The sequence below is a fragment of the Bos mutus genome, chromosome 2 (assembly GCF_027580195.1).
Source record: "Bos mutus isolate GX-2022 chromosome 2, NWIPB_WYAK_1.1, whole genome shotgun sequence".
NCBI lineage: Eukaryota > Metazoa > Chordata > Mammalia > Artiodactyla > Bovidae > Bos > Bos mutus.
The window spans coordinates 92,446,572-92,468,942 of record NC_091618.1 but is presented as its reverse complement, the minus strand read 5'-3'; the positions used below and the strand labels follow the sequence as shown (position 1 = coordinate 92,468,942).

Genomic DNA, 22,371 nt, shown 5'->3' with positions numbered 1-22,371 from the left:
CACGGTTCACATACTGTTGAAGCCTGGCTTGGAGAATTTTGAGTATTACTTTTCTACCGTGTGAGATGAGTGCACTTGTATGGTAGTTTGAACATTCTTTGGCATTGCCTTTCTTTGGGATTGGAATGAAAACGGACCTTTTCCAGTCCTGTGGCCACTGCTGAGTTTTCCAAATTTGCTGGCATATTGAGTGCAGCACTTTAACTGCATCATCATTTAGGATTTGAAATAGCTCCACTGGAATTCCATCACCTCCACTAGCTTTGTCCGTAGTGATGCTTCCTAAGGCCCACTTGACTTTGCATTCCAGGATATCTGGCTCTAGGTAAGTGATCACACCATTGTGGTTACCTGGGTCATGAAGATCTTTTTTGTATAGTTCTTCTGGGTATTCTTGCCACCTCTTCTTAATATCTTCTGCTTCTGTTAGATCCATACCATTTCTGTCCTTTATTGTGCCCATCTTTGCATGAAATATTCCCTTGGTATCTCTAATTTTCTTGAAGAGATCACTAGTCTTCTCCATTCTGTTGTTTTCCTCTATGTCTTTGCATTGATCACTGAGGAAGGCTTTCTTATCTCTCCTTGCTATTCTTTGGAACTCTGCATTCATATGGGTATATCTTTCCTTTTGTCCCTTGCCTTTAGCTTCTCTTCTTTTCTCAGCTATTTGTAAGGCCTTGTCAGACAACCATTTTGCCTTTTTGCATTTCTTATCTTGGGGATGGTCTTGATCACTGCCTCCTGTACAATGTCATGAACCTCCATCCATAGTTCTTCACATACTCTGTCTATCAAATCTAATCTCTTGAATCTATTTGTCACTTCCACTGTAAGTGATTTGATTTAGATCATACCTAAATGGTCTAGTGGTTTTCCCTACTTTCTTCAATTTCAGTCTGAATTTGGCAATAAGGAGTTCATGATCTGAGCCACAGTCAGCTCCTGGTCTTGTTTTTGCTGACTATAGAATCACTGTATGAATACTTGGATAAAGTCAATTCAATATTCAAATGTACTTGGTGAATTTTGTTTTTCAAACCTTAGACTAGTGTTACTATTCTGTTTTATTATTGTATAGACTACTGCCTTGAATATATTTATGATATTTTACTGGCTACCCTTTTTTTTAATCATTTAAAACAGTAACTATTTTTTACTTCCAATTTCCTTGAACTTAACTCTGCCCACAGTCTATTTTAGATTAAAGCTATCTATTGAAACACACTGAATGGTGAAGAAATTTAGGTGGTGTGATTTTTTATTTCATCATGTTATCGTTTATCTCAAATGAGATCTTGTGTTTAATTATAGATTCTAGGTACCAGCTTGATCTAAAGATGGGAATACATTTCCAGATGTTAGCACACAGAAAAAAAGAAAATCTTGCTCTTTTAAATCAGAATTGCTTCTCTCTCTCTTCCCACACTCTCATCCCTATATCTTTCTTGAGTGTTAATACTTTGCTTCCTGGAGAACAGGATTTGTTCCTGGAATACTGGACTAAAGCTTTAGGGACAGACTTGAGTAACAGTTGATAATCTCTGAACCTGAATTGATTTCTTAGGGGCAAAAAGCTGACTGGCCAGCAAGCTTTGATATGTTTTGCGAAGTGAAGTGTGGACAGAGCTGAAGGGCTCCAGAAAACAGTTAAGGTTTTGGAGGCTCTGGAAGAGATTAGGACATGAACATAAGTCAGTCAGAAAGAACATTTGGGAATAGATCTAAGATGTATTATAGAGATATTACTAAGTATTACTGTGGTATAGGCAATCTAAACTGTCTTCTCTATTACCCATTAAATCTTCAGTTTAAAAAAAACTACATTATTTTGAGGAGGAAGCCTATTTTTTATGATGTGACATCTTGCTGAAAAGAACAACTAAATGTGTGTGGGCAGTAGCTGTCCACAAGCCTTACCAAGGTTATGTACTGATGATAAGTTATATTGAGAGGAGGGAGGCAGAAGGAGTAATGCTCTGCAGACCTTTCTGAAATACTGGTAAGGTTGACAGTGTGCACTGGTCAGCACTTGATGTCTTTGGGGGGCTTTTGATCAGGTCTTTTTCATATCCATTTTGCCTAGTTAAAGAGATTTACAAGAGATAGATTAATCTCATTCTCCAATAACTCTATGCTCTACTGAATAATCACAGTGCTTCTTCCTTTCAAAAAGCACTTTATAAATATTAATCCCCATGTCATTCCCATAAATTCCACTTTTTAAATAAAAGGGAAAAGACAGCTGCTTCCCATTAGTTATCATATCAGAAAATTGATTGGACATTTTCTGAAGAGCTTGATTATGTATGAGGGGAACATAATTTTTCCTCTATCCTTCTGAATTCTTAGCTGAGGACACTGTAGTAAAAGATTAGCCAGAGAAAAACTCATAGAAGTTTATTAATGTGTGTATGCATGTAGCCATAGGAAATATCCAGGAAAAATGAGTCACTCCCCTAGGTGCCTTTAGAATTCAGGATTAAATACCATCTTAACAGGTAAAGCAGGAGAGGGATGTAGAAGCTCTTAGGGCACAGTAAATGGTTTTTTACAAAAGATGGAAAGACAAGTGGGCCCTTGGGAGAATACATAGGAGGTTTGACAGTTTGTGACAAAGTCTGTCTGGCTGTGGTGTCAGTTTTTAGTCTCCTCTCCTGTGATATAGTAATCTTCCCTGGTTGATGAAACTTCTTCCTGGGGAGGGGATTTGTGACAATTGAGTTCCTTTTGGAGGATTTGTCTTTAGACAGATAAGGGGTGTTAGAAAAATCCTCTCCCTGCATTTGTGGTTTTTCAACTACCTACAGCTCAAAATAATCAAAATACCAAAGTGGCATATTTTAGTGTGGAATGCCATGAACTCCTACAGTGGTATTTTGGGGTGACACATTCTGCTACCCTTTAACTATAAATATAACTTCTATCTCTCAGGGTAGGGAACCCCAAAGTTGAAAATGCTGAAAGCTCCAAGCCTTCAGTCTCTATAATGGGCTCCATTTGGCATATGGAATTGGATGAGTCACTGTTTCTAGTCTTGCATGAGGCAGTTGCCCAATTATGTGATCCTAGAGGTGTCACCTTACTTCTCTCATCTTAGGGGAGAAAAAAATATCTTCCTCTACCAATCTTACCAACTGAAGCCCTGTAAATTAGATTAACAAGAGAAAAACAATAGAATTTCATGAACATGAACATGTACACATGGAAGCTCCCAGCAATGAGTCACCCAAATTAGGTGCTAGATACCCTGTTGGCTTTAAATACCAACAAAAGAAAAGAGTTTGGGGCTTTCTGGGTGGTAGTGGCAAGTTTGGGGAAAGTGACAGGAAAATTATGTTTAGTAAAAATCTGTTGTAAAGGGTTTTTTTAAAACATTTTTTTTTTCTTGCTTTCCTTCTTTTGTCGCAAAGCACAAGCTGTAGGTGCATGAGATTCAGTAGTTGCAGCACATGGGCTTGGTAGTTGCAGCCCAAGGGCTCAGTATTTGTTGAGCATGGGCTTCGCTCCTCTGCAGCATACGGAATCTTCCCAGACCAGGGATCAAACCTGTGTCCCCTGCAATTGGCAAGCAGATTCTTATCCATTGCGCCACCAGGAAAATCCTGTTGTTCCAGTTTAAGTATGACCTGGGCTTCCCTTGTGGCTTAGCTGGTAAAGAATGTGCCTGCAATGTGGGAGACCTGGGTTCAATCCCTGGGTTGGGAAGATCCCCTGGAGAGGGAAAGGTTACCCACTCCAGTATTCTGGCCTGGACAATTCCACAGACTGTATAGTCCATGTACTCGCAAACAGTTGGACACAACTGAGCGACTTTCACTTTCACTTTTCTCCATTTGTAAAAGAGTTGGTAAAAGTCGTCTTCGTATATGGGAGAGACATTTCTACAAATGGAAATCTTATTTACTAATCCTATGTATATTTCCTTTACAAAAGAAACTCTGTGCCCTAGTTTTAGAGCCTCTGCTGTGATTGCTGGTTCTCTATGGCCTTTAGTTCAAAATAACCCATACTCCAAAGAGGCATATTTTGGGCGGCATATTCTGGTATCTCTCACTGCCCCTTTTCTGCAACAGAAACCTTCCTTTGTGTTCATTTTACTTAGGGAACTGGATGTAGAACTGTTAACTCAGAGACATATTTTAATGAGACATTAAGGTGCATGCATGGGGAATTAGGAGCTTTCTCTAAATAACAGAGAAAAAAAGGGAAGTTCCCTGGAGAAAATTCAGGGAATTCCCTGGAGGAAGACAGAAACCAGAGGGTTTGCATTTTCTTGGTAGAATGAAAAGCAGAAAAAAGAAGACTATGATGGTGAACCTCTAACAGTCTGGTTTTAAAGCTCAACTTTGTTCCCAATTAGCTGTGTGACCTTGGGCAAACTATTGCTCTTTCTGGACTTCAATTTCCTTATCTGTAAAATAGTAATAGTATTCATCTAATAGAGTCAAACATACAAAGTCCTTAATAAGTACTATATGAACCTCCCTTTACTGTAAACTTTCCTCTTCTTGAGGCATGAACTAGATGAGGCCTGAGAGAAAAAAATTTTGAAGGCAAATTTTAAACTTAGCTGAGAGGATAGCAAATAAGCCTTATATGTCTCTATTGTGTAGTTTTCAGTGGAGTATATGTAATTCACTGATGTTTTTATGCATGCTTACTTTATTATGTTTGTTTTTTAAAAAAGAACATTTATAGTACTGGTGCTGAATATAGGTCCTATTTTCTACTGAAAATACCCACTTGTGGAAGATAACTGCTTTATTATAGATAAATATGTAATAAAGTCCAACAGATAACTACTGGGACTGCATTTCATGGACTGTCTTTCATTTCTTTAAAATTAAAAAAATAAAATATACTATAAATATTATAGCAAACACCCTATTCCAACAACACAAGAGAAGACTCTACACATGGACATCACCAGATGGTCAACACCGCAATCAGATCAGATCAGATCAGTCGCTCACTCGTGTCCGACTCTTTGCGACCTCATGAATCGCAGCACGCCAGGCCTCCCTGTCCATCACCAACTCCCAGAGTTCACTCAGACTCACGTCCATCGAGTCAGCGATGCCATCCAGCCATCTCATTCTCTGTTGTCCCCTTCTCCTCCTGCCCCCAATCCCTCCCAGCATCAGAGTCTTTTCCAATGAGTCACCTCTTCGCATGAGGTGGCCAAAGTACTGGAGTTTCAGCTTTAGCATCATTCCTTCCAAAGAAATCCCAGGGCTGATCTCCTTCGGAATGGACTGGTTGGATCTCCTTGCAGTCCAAGGGACTCTCAAGAGTCTTCTCCAACACCACAGTTCAAAAGCATCAATTCTTCGGTGCTCAGCCTTCTTCACAGTCCAACTCTCACATCCATACATGACCACAGGGAAAACCATAGCCTTGACTAGACAGACCTTTGTTGGCAAAGTAATGTCTCTGCTTTTGAATATGCTATCTAGGTTGGTCATAACTTTCCTTCCAAGGAGTAAGCGTCTTTTAATTTCATGGCTGCAGTCACCATCTGTAGTGATTTTGGAGCCCAGAAAAATAAAGTCTGACACTGTTTCCACTGTTTCCCCATCTATTTCCCATGAAGTGATGGGACCAGATGCCATGATCTTCGTTTTCTGAATGTTGAGCTTTATTGATTATACTCTTTGCAGCCAAAGATGGAGAAGCTCTATACAGTCAGCAAAAACAAGACCAGGAGCTGACTGTGGCTCAGATTATGAACTCCTTATTGCCAAATTTACACTGAAACTGAAGACAGTAGGGAAAACCACTAGACCATTCAGGTATGACCTAAGTCAAATCCCTTATGATTATACAGTGGAAGTGAGAAATAGATTTAAGGGACTAGATCTGACAGAGTGCCTGATGAACTACGGATGGAGGTTCATGAAATTGTACATGAGACAGAGATCAAGACCATCACCATGGAAAAGAAATGCAAAAAAGCAAAATAGCTGTCTGAGGAGGCCTTACAAATAGCTGTGAAAAGAAGAGAAGTGAAAAGCAAAGGAGAAAAGGAAAGATATATGTATCTGAATGCAGAGTTCCAAAGAATAGCAAGGAGAGATAAGAAAGCTTTCCTCAGTGATCAATGCAAAGAAGTAGAGGAAAACAACAGAATGGGAAAGACTAGAGATCTTTTCAAGAAAATTATATATACCAAGGAAAGATTTCATGCAAAGATGGGCTCGATAAAGGACAGAAATGGTATGGACCTAACAGAAGCAGAAGATATTAAGAAGAGGTGGCAAGAATACACAGAAGAACTGTACAAAAAAGATCTTCAGGACCCAGATAATCACGATGGTGTGATCACTCACCTAGAGCCAGACATCCTGGAATGCAAAGTCAAGTGGGCCTTAGAAAGCATCACTACGAACAAAGCTAGTGGAGGTGGTGGAATTCCAGTGGAGTTATTTCAAATCCTGAAAGATGATGCTGTGAAAGTACTGCACTCAATATGCCAGCAAATTTGGAAAACTCAGCAGTGGCCACAGGACTGGAAAAGGTCAGTTTTCATTCCAATCCTAAAGAAAGGCAATGCCAAAGAATGTTCAAACTACCACAAAAGTGCACTCATCTCACACGCTAGTAAAGTAACACCCCAAATTCTCCAAGCCAGGCTTCAGCAATACGTGAACCATGAACTTCCAGATGTTCAAGCTGGTTTTAGAAAAGGCAGAGGAACCAGAAATCAAATTGCCAATATCTGCTGGATCATCGAAAAAGCAAGAGAGTTCCAGAAAAACATCTATTTCTGCTTCATTGACTATGCCAAAGCCTTTGACTGTGTGGATCACAATAAACTGGAAAATTCTGAAAGAGATGGGAAAACCAGACCACCTGACGTGCCTCTTGAGAAATCCGTACGCAGGTCAGGAAGCAAGTTACAACTGGACATGGAACCACAGATTGGTTCCAAATAGGAAAAGGAGTACGTCAAGGTTGTATATTGTCACCCTGTTTATTTAACTTATATGCAGAGTACATCATGAGAAATGCTGGGCTGGAAGAAGCACAAGCTGGAATCAAGATTGCCGGGAGAAATATCAATAACCTCAAATGTGCAGATGACACCACCTTTACGGCAGAAAGTGAAGAGGAACTAAAAGCCTCTTGATGAAAGTGAAAGAGGAGAGTGAAAAAGTTGGCTTAAAGCTCAACATCCAGAAAACTAAGATCATGGCATCTGGTCACATCCCTTCATGGGAAATAAATGGGGAAACAGTGGAAACAGTTAGACTTTATTTTTTTGAGTTCCAAAATCACTGCAAATGGTAATTGCAGACATGAAATTAAAACATGCTTACTCTTTGGAAGGAAAGTTATGACCAACCTAGATAGCATATTGAAAAGTAGAGACATTACTTGCCCAACAAAGGTCCATCTAGTCAAGAGTATGGTTTTTCCAGTGGTCATGTATGGATGTGAGAGTTGGACTGTGAAGAAAGCTGAGCGCTGAAGAATTGATACTTTTGAACTGTGGTGTTGGAGAAGACTCTTGAGAGTCCCTTGGACTGCAAGGAGATCCAACCAGTCCATTCTAAAGGAGATCTAAAGGAGTCCTGGGTGTTCATTGGAAGGATTGATGTTGAAGCTGAAACTCCAGTACTTTGGCCACCTCATGAGAAGAGCTAACTCATTGGAAAAGACCCTGATGGTGGGAGGGATTGGAGGCAGGAGGACAAGGGGATGACAGAGGATAAGATGGCTGGATGGCATCACCGACTCGATGGACATAAGTTTGGGTAAACTCCAGGAGTTGGTGATGGACAGGGAGGCCTGGCGTGCTGTGATTCATGGGGTCACAAAGAGTCAGACACGACTGAGCAACTGAACTGAACTGACTAAACTGAATATAAATATATTTAATTTTAAAAGTCATAATTGGGTCTGAGAAAATCATTCATATTAACCAAATTCATAGGAGATCAATTTAAGGGTTCATAAAGGAAAGTACATCTGTCTGAAAAGTCTGTTGTGAGGCCCAAGATCACTTAGCAAATCACATTATAGATTGGAAACTAATGAATTGGTTCAGAGTCCAGTATCAAAGATAAGGGAACTGAATGAGCAAAAGCAGTATTTTCAGGGAAGTACAGCAATTTGCTTAATGAATTGCTTTGTAGGCTCAAGGAATACTTCTTTATTCAGAAATAGGACTTGTCATCAGAAGATCACCCTTCTCCCAGAACCACAGCAGAAACACAGAATGGACACATCTTTGATTCTCAAGACTCCAGGTTAGAGGAGAATAGGGTATGTTACCCAACGAATTGGTTCCCACTGCTTATCGCTTACAAAATCAGTTACATACTCACAAATGGTAGGAGAGAAAGGTGCCTTTGATCAGAATGCTGGCAATCTGAGGACATGGTGGAATCCACATTCCCCCCAAAACCACCTCCAGAGATTCCATATGGTCATGAAAGCTTTTTAAGAGAAACAGAGAAGTAATCTCAGTTAATCATTGAAATAGGGGTCAGAGTCATCACCATCCCCTTCTCTGTGCAGACTTGTGTACAGGCTTGTTGACTCCTTGTGATCTTCCTCTAGATGTTATCTTGTTCACACAGTTTGGTCACAGAGTTTGTTCTGGCAATTACTTGAAGGGAAGCTAGGGAAGAGATCTGATCGTTTGTTCCTCATTCTTCATTTCTGCTGATTTAATCTACAAAAAGAACAAACAAGTTAGGCAAGATATTGTGTGATTAAAAGATCTGAAAGGTGTGCTTGGGCCAGAGATGAATAGAAGAGCATGAGGGTGCCTGGTTTAAAAATGCGTTACTATATAGCTATAGCTCTGCTGAAGTGACAAGGAGAGGGGCCTTTTGGCTGAGGGCAGTTTCCGATAAAGAGCTGCCTACAGGGCGTGGAAGAGAATTCACTACAGGCAGGTAAAACCTGTGTTTGAATCCTGATTCAACTACTCACTAGTTTTGTGAATGGGCAATTGAGTAACAACCCTGCGCCTTGGGTTTTTAATGTATCAAGTGGGGCAGGTATAGAAGGCACTTTATAGAGAGTGAATGAGACAATAAGTGTAGCACTTAGCACAGGGCAAGCTATGTATGTTCAAAAATGTTATTTGCAATCGATCATACTCCTATTATGACATATCCTTGTCCATACTAACATTAATTGTATCGTGGCCTTCATTGTATCATTTATACTTTATTTCTCCATGTAGAATTTTGAAGACTCCCTGGTTCTTTAATTGGGCAGCATAAGTGGTATATTTACAGTTCTTCTCAGCCAGATAACTTCAAAGAGATGAACTACCTCATCCATTTTCCTTTTCTTGTTCCTATGAGCTTTACACTATTTAAAATTTTAATCACACTCATTATCGTGTCACTTTTTCAGAATGGCCTTCCCTTTTGTCATTCTCAAGTCTTTTGGCTCCAGGAAGACAAAATCATGATTTCCTTATGGCCATTTATATCCAGCACTTAGCATTGTGCCAGGCATATAGTATATATGTTTCCAAATGAAAAATATAGATGTATCATTCTTTCCTGATTATATAAATAGCCATCTTCTCCTACAAGTCCCATAATGAATTTTTTTATTTGGAAATCATGGAGGTTTGGGGGGGTGGCGCTTTTTTCTAGGAAATCTAATTTGTGTTTTACTTGAAAACTTGAGTTCTAATCATTGCTTTGTTCAAGTTGTTCTCTATCTCCTCCAGCATCTCTATTTCTTTGGAGGCCTATTCATATTGTTCCCTTTGTTTACCTCTTTCTAGTGTTAAGCCTGCTTAGATGTGATGCAATTTTTCTTCATTGGCCCATTGAGACTATGGGGACTTTAGTGTGGCTGACACCTTAAGTGAGGAGGGTCACAAGAGGTGGAGGGGCCTGGAGGCTGGCACTGTAGCCCCCAGAAGGTTGTCAGTCCTCTTTCAAGGCATCAGAATGAAACTTCTCTGCTAGTCTCTCTCCTACCTCAAGGTAGAGAGGATGATCCCATTATTCAGTTCCTCCTCCATTTCCTGGACCATAACTGGCTGATCCTCCCCTGGAAGGTCAAAGATCCTTAAAGCCCACACTTTCTAGGATCCCAAGATGGAGCATGCTGTGTTGATCTCAAGGCTGTCATTGGACCCATAGGGGAGAAGGCCTTGTAACAACCTCTAGGTGGCACCTCTGAACCCCAGTAGCTGCTAGGTTCAGGGTAATTGTGCAAGACAGAGTCAGAGTGCAACTCCAATTTCACAGAGTGACATTTTTTTTATCTCTTAACCAAATTCTAAATATTAACCATATTTTGCAACTTATGAATGCAAACCTCTCCAAAATTAATTATTCTTATTTATGTGACTATCTTGAGAACCATGGAAAAGAAAACTATATAAGCTGGAAAAAGAGCATAAGAGAGAACCTTTCAAATTGCCCTTTTATTTTCTCTCATTGGACACAAATGATTGCATCCTGGAGAGCTGGTTGTCAGTGGTCTTGAGAACAGGAGCTTCTCTTTGGTGTCTAAATTAGTATTTAGCACATGTATGATGCAATTGAGAACTATAGAGACTTTGGTCATATTTACACAATTGACCAGTAGTTTTTAAAACCCGTTTTTAGCCTAAAAGGCTTTTGTTCAAACAACACTTAGTGGGAAATCTCAGTTAATGAAACAGAAGAACTACTCTGGCTGAAATGAGCATAAAGTACTCAGACCATTCCTGTTTAGGTATCTCTCTGGCCAGTGAGAGGGCTCCCCAGAAACCTTTTTATTCTGAGGGGGTCACAACACTGCAATAGACAAACAAGGCTCTTAAATGATTGTTACACTTATTTCAGCTACATTTACTTTCAATATCAATCTCACCAGCTGAACCACTGGATTCAATGAGCTGCATCAGTTATTGAGATGGATAAGTAAACGAATGGGTCATTACTTTTATGAGCAGTCTAAGCTAGTCATTAAGTCAAAATGATAAAAAGTCAGAATGTAAAGCTGGGCAATAACTTCAAAAGAAATTTAATCAATTATTATATATCTAATGTAGAAATTTTTGGAGAAATTTGATTAATTTTTAGAGCTTAACTAACTAGAATCCTTAATAAACTGAATTTTTCCCACATGTATTCATTAATAAAGATGTAGATGGTGAGGAGATACTAAAATCAGTCATTAGTATTTATATGTTATGCTGTCTATCCAGCACAGCTCTTAGCATTATGAAGGATACAAATATGTATAAAACATGGCTCTTAGAGTTAAGCGTTATACATATATAAGCTTTTACAATGTACCTGGGAAGATAAAACCCCCGTATGTGAAATTATCTGGAAAGAATTAAGTGTTAAATTCTAGGTAACTAATTTTTAAGTAGGTAATTTAATTATTTTAGGGCTATTCTTTGTAATTCAAGCACTATTAAGTAGATTTTCAATGCACATTCTTAGAATATACTCTGGAGTCAGTTAAGATTGAGTTCAGTACATTATGATTTTATAGTAATATAGCCGTCTACCATGAAGTGTAAGCTTTAGAGTAATAGCTTTGGGTTATTATTTAATCCACAGACGTCAAAGTTCACATTGATCAAGAATTTTAGGCACAAGTGATAGAGCAAAGCCAAATCATAGGCACCATACCTGGAAGATTTTATAATCAACTTTTACCAAATCTTCAAAGAAAGAATAATTCCTACCGTAAACAAATTCATGGAATAAAAAAACAGAGGTGTTCCTGAATTAATTTTGTGAGACAAGAATGACACATACCAAAACCACTCCTGGTTAATAAAAAAGCTCTTGGTGAACCTCACTTATGAAATGAGATGCTAATATACGAAGTTAAATAGTATTTAAGTAATCCTTCAAAATCACAACCAAGTAGAGATTACCCCCAGGAACCTGAGCTCATCCTTAGAAATTCTATTAATATAATGGGTTCTTGGTAAAGGTGATGGATTAAACAAATGCATTGACTTTTGTTATCCCCCAAAATCCCATTAAGATGACAGTGAAGAGGTATTTGAGCTTTCCAGGTGGCACTAGTGGTAAAGAACCCATTTGCCAATGCAGGAGACATAAGAGATGAGGGTTGGATGCCTGGGTTGGGAAGATCCCCAGGAGGAGGTCACAGCAACCCACTCCAGTATTCTTGCCTGGAGAATCCCATGGCTAGAGGAGCCGCCAGGCTGCAGACCATGGGGTCACACAGTCAGACACGACTGAAATGACTTCACATGATGCACCCAAAGAGGTGTTTTGATTTGCTTGCTTTATTGGGTTTTTCTTTCTTTCTTTAATATATATTTCTTTCTTTAATGTATTTACTCAGATAAGAACTGAAGGGGAGATACAACAATAAAATTATGGAAGTTGGGAAACAGGAAGACAGGCAGTAACTAACTGGAGAAAGATGAGCTTTAAGCAAACAGGAGAAAGCTGAGAGACAACCAGATGTGTGTGTGTGTGTGTGTGTGTGCGTGCGTGTGTGCGCGTATAATAGAACGTCAAAAGCCTTGGCATTTGGGACACCAGGAACTTCTGAAGGTAGGGTGAAAATGAAACTAAGAACCAAAAGATTATTTACAACTCCACTTACGAAGAACCCTCCCCAATCACGAACTCAGATTCCTCCCTGACTTCCCAGCAAACTGGGCAGGAGACTGAAAGCTTACTCAGTGAAAGGAAAGAAGGTTTCTCACTGCAGTTGCTTCTCCTGTGGTGGATCACAGGCTCAGGCAACAGACTCCAGTAGTTGTGGCTTGTGGGCTCTAGAGTGCCGGCTCTGTAATTATTGCCACGGACTTTGTTGTTCCACAACACATGGGATCTTCCCAGACCACGGATCGAACCAGTGTCCCTTGCATTGCAAAGCAGATTCTTAACCACGGGACTATCAGGGAAACCCTGAGAAGAAAATATTTTATGCTTCTGGAATGGAGAGTGGGACCCAGGTATAATACAAAGTCTCAGGACTCAGAGCAGCTTGGAGTTTTCCATGTCAACACTAGAATCCAGAAAATAATGGAACAAAACTTTCACAGTTCTGAGATAAAAGGTTTTCGGTCTTCAGTCAGGTTATCAATTGGTGTGAGAGTAGGATGTAGACATTTTTAGACATGTGTGTTTTAAAATATAAATTACCTCCCAAGCACCCTTTCTTAAGAAGTTACTGGGAAATGTGCTCTACCAAAGTGAGGGGACACAACAAGAAAAGGGAAGATGGAAAAGGAAATAGGATATCCAACCAAATAGACAAGCAAAGGGAATCCCCAGAGTGTTGATGAAGAGAGATTCCAAGATGACAACTGAATCCCAGGCAAATAGAACACCCAGCAGAGACTGGGGTAAGTCCAAGAGCTCCAGGAGACATCTCTTCAAGAAGACAGACTACCTGCTGTAACCAAATACATAGTGAGAAGAAACTAAACTTGAATCAGTGATAAGTACATAGAAACTATGCAAGTAAAATAGGTAATTATGAGCTCTGGGGAATAAATACCTGCTTCTCTGGTGGAACTCTGATACAGATTTTGGTAATTATCATTCTTAAAGAGGAACAGAATCTTAAGAATGCATTTCTTAAATTGGCTCAGAGTTTTCTTGCATTGGGCCTCTAATTTGATTAAATTTAAAATACTAAAGGGTATCTATTAGTAAAGAGGGCATTTGTCCTCCACAGTGTGAAGTGGCAATAAAGATATGCAAAATATCACCACTGACTGCTGCTGCTGCTAAGTTGCATCAGTCGTGTCCAACTCTCTGCAACCCCATAGACAGCAGCCCACCAGGCTCCTCCGTCCCTGGGATTCTCCAGCCAAGAATACTAGAGTGGGTTGAGGTTCTAAGTGACTATGTAGTTGATACCTTAGAACATTTTAGTCAAACTAAGGAGTATAATAAGATTCAGTGATTGCTCCTAAATGCACTAGAGAAAATGGGCAAAGAAAATGATGAGCTCAGGGCTTCAAATTCCCAGCTCAAGCTCAGCTTAAATGACCTAAAAATCTCTATGTCTGATCTGAAGGGAAAAAAAAAATGTTTTATCTCCTATAGTTGCCAAGCTGAGATTTCTGAAAATAACCAGAGTTTCATCCTGAAAGTAGCTGAATTACAATGCAAACTGAATTCTCAACCCCACCCAGTGTTTCCCGTTAAAGTAAAGCATTGATTGCTAAGGAATGGGATCCTGATCATTAGAATGAGGATATCTGGGAAGATCCCAATGAAGCTGGGGGCACAGAGCTTTTAAGTTCTGCCAGTAGAAGCAGCCCTTCCACCCTTGCCTGTGGAGGTCAACCCTGCTTTGTCTGAAGAGCCTATAAAGACCTCTCCTGAAGTAGTTGCCTTGCAAGCCGGTACTGATTCTGTACCAGACTTACCACTGCCACTCCCTCTGCCTCTAGACCTAAAAGCAGTCTGAAGTCCTGACAAGCCCTAAAGGATGAGATGTAAGTTTATCATGAGTTGTTTCTCCACACAACAAAAGAAGTACATGAATTTTCCAATTTATAAGGACAGAAATCTGGGGAGTAGGTATTAAGGGTATGAGTGAATGGGGTAGGAAATATAAAGTTAGGTTAGGCCACATTTATTGATATGGGCTCCCTAAGCAAGAGATTCTGAACTTTATGATTTAGTTTGAGGGGTGAAAAAGGCTCTGGCAGATTGTTTGGTTGACTAATACTCTGACCAAAAGGTGTGCTACACTAAATTAAGTTAGAATGTCACACCTGCCTTGGTATGCTCTTGAGGAAGGAATTAAAAGGCTTAAGGATATAGAGATGTTAGAGTGGATTTGTCATGTAAGACCTCTCAGCCATATTTGAAGAGTCCAGAAGAACATTTTAATAATCCAGTAGATAGGATGGCCCACCTCTGCCTACCAGTCATCCCCTTTCCCCAGTCAATACTGTCATTACCCAACAAGCGCATGAATGCAGTAGGCGAGGGGTGGTATGAATGGAGATTTTAGATGGGCTCAGTAGTGTGGCCTTCAGTCTCCAAGGCTGACCTGACTACAGCCACTGCTGAGTACTCACACTGCCCGCAGCAGAAACCAACACACATTCCTCATTATAGCACCATTCTTCAGGAGATCAGCCAGTTAACTGGTGGCATGTTGATTACATTGAACCACTTCCTTCATTGCAGAGGCAGCATTTTGGTCTTACTGGAATAGAAACTTAGAGTAATTACAAATTTGCCTCCCTGCAGACAATGCTTTTTTCAAAACTATTATCCTTGGATTTATATAATACCTTATCCATCATCATGGTATTCTACACAGTGTAGTTAGAAGTGATAACTAACTTCACAGTAAATGAAGTGTGATAATACAATCATATTATGGAATTCACTGAGCTTACCATGTTCCCCATCATCATGAAGCAGCTGGCTTGATAGAATGATGCAATGAACTTTAGAAGACTCAGTTACAGGATCAGTTAGGCGGCAGTACCTTGCAGGACAGGAGCAAAAGCTCTTCAGAGAATTACACATGCTCTAAATAAATATCCAGTATAAGGTGCTATTTCTCTCATAGTCAAGATGCACTGGTTAAAGAATCAAAGAATACAGATAGGAGTGGCACCATTTACTACCAATCCCACTGATTCACTGGCAAAATTTTTGCTTCCTGTTCCTAAAACCATATGCTCTGCTGGTCACAAAATCTTAGTCTCAATGAGAGGAATGCTTCTACCAGGAAACTCAACAGTGATTTCATTGAACTAAAAGTTAAGACTGCCACTCAGTCGCCTTAGGCTTCACATGCTTCTGAATCAACAGGAAAAGAAGGTTGTTATTACACTCACTGGGGCAATGGGGCAATCGATCCTTATTACCAAAGGGAAATTGGGCTGCTACCACAAAATAGAGGTAAGGAAGAATATGGCTAGAATACAGAAAATCCCTCAGGGGATCAGTTAGTACTATCATGTCCTGTGATTAATGCCAATGGAAAATTACAACAACCCACTTCAGGAAGGACTTCTAATGGCCCAGAGCCTTCAGAAATAAACATTTAGGTTAGCCAACCAGCCAAACACAACTACTTGAAATTCTTGCTGAGGACAAAGGGGGATATGGAATGGGTAATAGAAAAAGATAGTTAAAAATATCAGCTAAAACCCTGTTACCACTATTGAAACAATTCCTGTAATAGTTGAGTATTTTTATATGTAAATAGTTTTATTCCCTCTCTTATTGCCTATTATCTCATATAAAATATGCTAATATTAGTTAACTTTATATCATAATATTTAAGTTATAGAATATCAAGTAGAAAAGTGAAGTTTACTCAAGGATTTTGCATTCTTTTTTAAAAAAAAACCATTTATTTGGCTTCATCGGGTCTTAACTGCGGTACACAGGATCTTCTTTGCCTCGTGTGGGCTCAGTAGTTGTGGCATATAGGCTTTCTAGTTGCAGCGTGCAGGCTTGGTTGCCTCAGGCATGTGGGATCTTAGTTTTCCTACCAGGGATCAAACTGAAGTTCCCTGCAAGATGGGTTCTTAACCAACCACCAGGAAGTCCCAGAGTTAGCATTTTTATCTAGGGAAATGGTTGGTGAATTTTAACGTGTATTCAGGTTAGGTGAATCATATTAAGCAGAGCTATGACCTTGTTATTGTTTCGGAGATTAAGTGTCATTTAAGGAGATGTGTGGAGAAGGCAATGGCCACCCACTCCAGTGTTCTTACCTGGAGAATCCCAGGGACGGGGAAGCCTGGTGGGCTGCCGTCTATGGGGTTGCACAGAGTCGGACACGACTGAAGCGACTTAGCAGCAGCAGCAACAGCAAGGAGAAGTGTATGGGTGCCAAGTTGACAAAGGGTGGATCATATCAGTTTGTGTCAACTTGTTTAGGCTATGTGTGCGTGCTAAGTTGCTTCAGTTGTGTACAACACTTTGTGACCCTATGGACTGTAACCAGCCAGGCTCCTCTGTGCATGAGATTTCCCAAGCAAGAATACTGGAGTGGGTTGCCATGCCTTCCTCCAGGGGATCTTCCCAACCCAGAGATCAAATTCAAGTCTCCTGTGCAGGCAGATTCTTTACTGCTTGAGCCATCAGGGAAAGCCTCCCTAGCTTATAGTACCCAGTTATTCAATCAAATACCAATCTAGGTATTCCTGTAAAGGTATTTGGTAGATGTCATTAATATCAACAATCAGTTGACTTTAGGGAGATTATCTCCAATAATTTGGGTGGGCCTAATCCCCACTGGTAGCTTCCCTGTGTGCATATGTGCTAAGTGCTTCGTCCTGCCTGACTCTTTGCAACCCTATGGACTGTAGCCCACCAGGCTCCTTTCCTGAAGAAGAAGAAATTTCGTTTACGGACTGCAGTCTCAGCTTCTGTCTAAGAGTTTTCAGCCTGCCTTTCCTAATAGCCTGCCTATACATCTGAACTTGCCTAGTAAGCTTCCCCAGTGGCTGACTAGCCAATATCATTGATATTATATGATAATATGCTATATTTTGTATATAATACATATAATAATAGAGAGAGGTTTATTGTAAAGCATAGGCTTATAAGTATATAGGTATCTTTACACCTGTCCATGTATCTATCATTAATATTAGATGATAATATGCTATATTTTGTATATAATACATATAATAATAGAGAGGTTTATTGTAAAGCATAGGCTTATAAATAAGTATATAGGTATCTTTACACCTATCCATGTATCTATCTCCTACTGATGTTGCTTCTCTGTTGGAATCCTGTTACAGTATCTTTTAAAGAGACTTTCTCTTTGAGATTAATCTAAAGCAAATGATCTGAGACAATTTTTTGTTTGTTTTTTTCTGTGAGTTTGCTTCATAATGTTGTAAAGAGGTAACAGTTTATTAAAGTGCAGGGCCACTGTTTCAAAACAAAGCAGGGCTACCAGGAAAAGATAAGGGCTATTAAATTCCATTTTTTTCAGCTTCTTTTATTCCTGGGAAGCCAGGAAAACATCATTGATTTATAGGCAAAATTCTTTTAAAATGTCTCGAAATTATTTCTCTAATTCCTTGAAGAAACAGGTTTCTTTTATAGATGTCTTTTTATTTATGGCTGTGCTGGGTCTTCGTTGCTGTGCCCAGGCTTTCTCTAGTTTCAGAGAGTAGGGGCTACTCTTTGTTGTGGTGCATGGGCTTCTCACTGCAGTGGCTTCTCACGCTGTAGGGCACAGGCTCTAGGCGTGCGGGCTCAGAGGTTTCAGTTCTCAGGCTTAGTTGCCCTGTGGCAAGTGGAATCTTCCCGGACCAGGGATCAAACCTGTGTCCCCTGCATTGGCAGGCAGATTTGTAACCATTGAACCACCAAGGAAGCCCTATAGATATTTTTTAAATATCAGGAATAACATAAAACCCCATGCCTATAGTCACTTAAAATCCTACTGTTCTTAAGTTGTAAAAAAAAAAGGCATGAAAGATTCTTTCAGCTTTCTCCAATACACTCTCCACTGATAATCACTGTTTTTGTATGAATTCTTTAAAAATTTTAATATGCTTATATATACACATACCATTTGTGAAATAAAATAAATTTAAAAACTATAAACATCTAAAAGCCTTATCATGAATAATCTCCCCAGGTATACAAGTATATACCTAACTCATTACTCTTTGAAAGTTAGTCGTATCTATTGTAAGGATATACCATAAATTGGTTAACCATTTCCATATTGATAGATTCAACCTCTTTTATTCATCTTTGTATCACTGATCCCAAGCACAATATCCACTGCATAATGGGCTCAGAGAAAATAGAGGAAGAGGAATAAATATGTGTCTGTTTTCTGACAGCAGTGATCTTGTGCTGGAGAGTATAAAACTGAACAAACAAGTCCCATCCAAAACTGTCCAGTGTTGCTGCAAAATTACTCTCACTCAGCTCTTCCACCGTGACTATGACCTCCAACTTCACAAAAGCCTTGGAGAAATTAACTCTGTCTCAAAAGGATCACACATTTTTTCCCCTTTATTATTGAAACATAACTCCCTCTCAAACACAACACAGCAGGAAATATTAAATTAGTGTAATACAAAAACAAGGATCGAGTTATGACGATGCCACATGGCAGACTCTGAAACGACCAACAGTGGAAGAGGGTCTGTGTGAACTTTACTTTCATACATTGCCCTTTTCGAATAAAATTAAAAGACGCTTACTCCTTGGAAGGAAAGCTATGACCAACCTAGATAGCAAATTCAAAAGCAGAGACATTACTTTGCCAACAAAGGTTTGTCTAGTCAAGGCTATGGTTTTTCCTGTGGTCATGTATGGATGTGAGAGTTGGACTGCGAAGAAGCCTGAGCGTCGAAGAATTGATGCTTTTGAACTGTGGAGTTGGAGAAGACTCTTGAGAGTCCCTTGGACTGCAAGGAGATCCAACCAGTCCATTCTGAAGAGAGATCAGCCCTGGGATTTCTTTGGAAGGAATGATGCTAAAGCTGAAACTCCAGTACTTTGGCCACCTTATGCGAAGAATTGACTCATTGGAAAAGACTCTGATGCTGGGAGGGATTGGGGGCAGGAGGAGAAGGGGATGACAGAGGTTGAGATGGCTGGATGGCATCACTGACTCCATGGATCTGAGTCTGAGTGAACTCCGGGAGTTGGTGATGGACAGGGAGGCCTGGCGTGCTGCGATTCATGAGGTCACAAAGAGTTGGACACAACTGAGCGACTGAACTGAACTGAACTGAATGTCCCTTATTTCTCATTCAAAAAGCAAGTAAGAAAGACAGCCATGCTTTCTTTTAAAACCTTTTTGAAAAAGGAAATACTGCTACCATGGTACTTTTCTTAATTTAGCCAGTGCTGTGTGTTTCCCCTGGGCTAGGATCCTCTGTGCAGAACTTCTAACCTTCCCTGCCTGTTGGATAAAAGTGAAGAGCCTGAAAACACACTTATGCCTGGTTCCACTCCTCGGGATTCTGTCGATTTACTTGTCGTGGGGCATGTCCTGAGCCCTGGACATTTTTAAAAGCCCCCAGAAGTGCAGCCAAAGTCAAGAGGCAATCTTCTATAAAAGGAGAAGCCACAGTGGTGCCATTAGTCCTCACAGGATTCCCTATTCCATCACTAGTACAAGAAAAGGAAGGGAGAAGGTACATGGAGTTTCAGACTAAGGGGACTGCAGAGGCATGAGGGAGAAGAAAAATGAATGTGCACCGCATGGGGGAGCAGGGTGAAACAACACAGGCACACTCACAGCACAGCTTCCCAGCAATCCTGGCCTGCGGCTCTCAGATGGAGAGACTGACTGAACTCGAGGACAATCTTTTCTCCTTCTCCCTCTCTCTAGAGAATGAAAACGAGATATCTTTATTATCTGAGTTCAGTTCAGTTCAGTCGCTCAGTCGTGTCCGACTCTTCGCGACCCCATGAATCACAGCACGCCAGGCCTCCCTGTCCATCACCAACTCCCGGAGTTCACTCAGATTCACGTCCATCAAGTCAGTGATGCCATCCAGCCATCTCATCCTCTGTCATCCCCTTCTCCTCCTGCCCCCAATCCCTCCCAGCATCAGAGTCTTTTCCAGTGAGTCAGCTCTTCGCATGAGGTGGCCAACGTACTGGAGTTTCAGCCTTAGCATCATTCCTTCCAAAGAAATCCCAGGGCTGATCTCCTTCAGAATGGACTGGTTGGATCTCCTTGCAGTCCAAGGGACTCTCAAGAGTCTTCTCCAACACCACAGTTCAAAAGCATCGATTCTTTGGTGCTCAGGCTTCTTCACAGTCCAACTCTCATACCCATACATGACCACAGGAAAAACCATAGCCTTGACTAGCCGGACCTTTGTTGGCAAGGCTCCTATAATAAGATTCCATTGACCAGAAGGCTTCAACAATGGAAATGTAAGGTTTATAGTTCTGGAGACACGTCCAAGAGCAGGGAATACTGGCAAATTCAGTGTCTAGGGAGAGTTTCTTGTGTTCTCACATGACTGTGAGTGAGTTCCGGTCTCTTTTTCTTCTTAAAAAGGCACTCTAAGCCAACCATGGAGGCCACACCCTTAGGAAAGTGAAAAATCAAAGTGTTAGTCATCAGTCATGTCTGACTCTGAGAATCAATGGATTGTAGCCCGCCAGGCTCCTCTGTCCATGGGATTCTCCAGGAAAGAAGACTGGAGTGAGTTGCCATGCTCTCTTCAAGGGGATCTTCCTGACCCAGGGATCTAACCTGAGTCTCCCACATTGCAGGCTGATTCTTTACCATCTCAGCCACCAGGGAAGCCCTGGGTCCTGGCAAGTTCAGTGTCTACGGAGAGCTGTCTTCCTTATTTGCAGACAGCCACCTTCTTGTATTCTCACAGAGTGAGAGTAAGCTCTAGTCTCTTTCTCTTCTTAAAAAGGCACTCTAAGCCAATCATAAACTTTATCTAAACCTACACCTCCTAATATCATTGCATTGGTGGTTAGGGCATCACTGTATGAATGGGGGAGACAGACAAACCTGCAGTCCATACTGATCATGAGCTCACTATTTTAAAGATATTGGCATTGTGACCATCCTAGAGGTCTGCCATTCAGATCTTCCTTCAAGATAGAAACTGCTTGGAAGAGTTGGAGTTTGCTGATTCCCACTAGTTAATGTTGGGATCCCCAGCAGTGGGGATCCCCCACTCTGAGACTATGGTCCTCCTAGGCTTCTTGTAGCTAATGACACAGGAGAGGTACCAAAACCAGCCCATGACAGGACTCTGCTAATGGCAAATATTTGTTCTGGGACTCCCTGAGACCTTCTCAGATCTGTGGTAAAGTCTGAGCTTTTTAATGCCTAATCCTCCTTCCTTTCCCTTCTTCTCTCACAGGACTCAGATGGTTATCACTGTCTTCGCTTCCTCCTGCTCCTTCACCCCTTCAGCTTTTATAAGCATTTCCTCCAGCAAATTTCTTGCACCCTTAATACTTTGTTGGCATCTGCTTCTCAGAGGACCCACCCACATTGACACAAGACGAGACCTCAAAGAGGATCTGTGTGCTGTGTGCTAAGTTGCTCAGCCATGTCTGACTGTTTGCGCCCCCATTGACTGTATCCTGCCAGGCTCCTCTGTCCATAGGATTCTCCAGGCAAGAATATGAGAGTGGGTTTCCATGCCCTCTAGGTTCATTAAATACTTCTTAATTTGGAAATCTGAGATTTCAGATGATTTTCTGAATGTCACAAGACTCCTATTCAGTAGACCAGGATTAGTGATAGGTTTTACAACCCACAATCAAATGCTTTTGCTACCAAAATAGGAGATTCAAAGTAAAGGTGCTGAAAATAATAAAAATAAAATTGCAACAATTAATACTAAGAACACTGAAAGATTCACAGGATAGTCTAACAAGGAATGCTCACAAAATAGAACAGGCAAAGCAAACACAGAGGCAGGAGCTGGAAAGC

General features: G+C 40.6%; 1 protein-coding gene across 1 annotated transcript in view; it reads right to left on the bottom strand.

Moving 5' to 3' along the window:
- Window positions 1-8,211: 8,211 nt before the first annotated feature.
- The window catches only part of ARL6IP6 (ARF like GTPase 6 interacting protein 6), a 71,676-nt gene continuing 57,516 nt past the window's right edge, over window positions 8,212-22,371 (bottom strand). Inside the window, exon 4 of the mRNA XM_070390517.1 lies at window positions 8,212-8,683. Within this exon, the coding sequence (XP_070246618.1) occupies window positions 8,665-8,683 (19 nt within the window). The 3' untranslated portion in view covers window positions 8,212-8,664. The remainder of the gene's footprint in view (window positions 8,684-22,371) is intronic.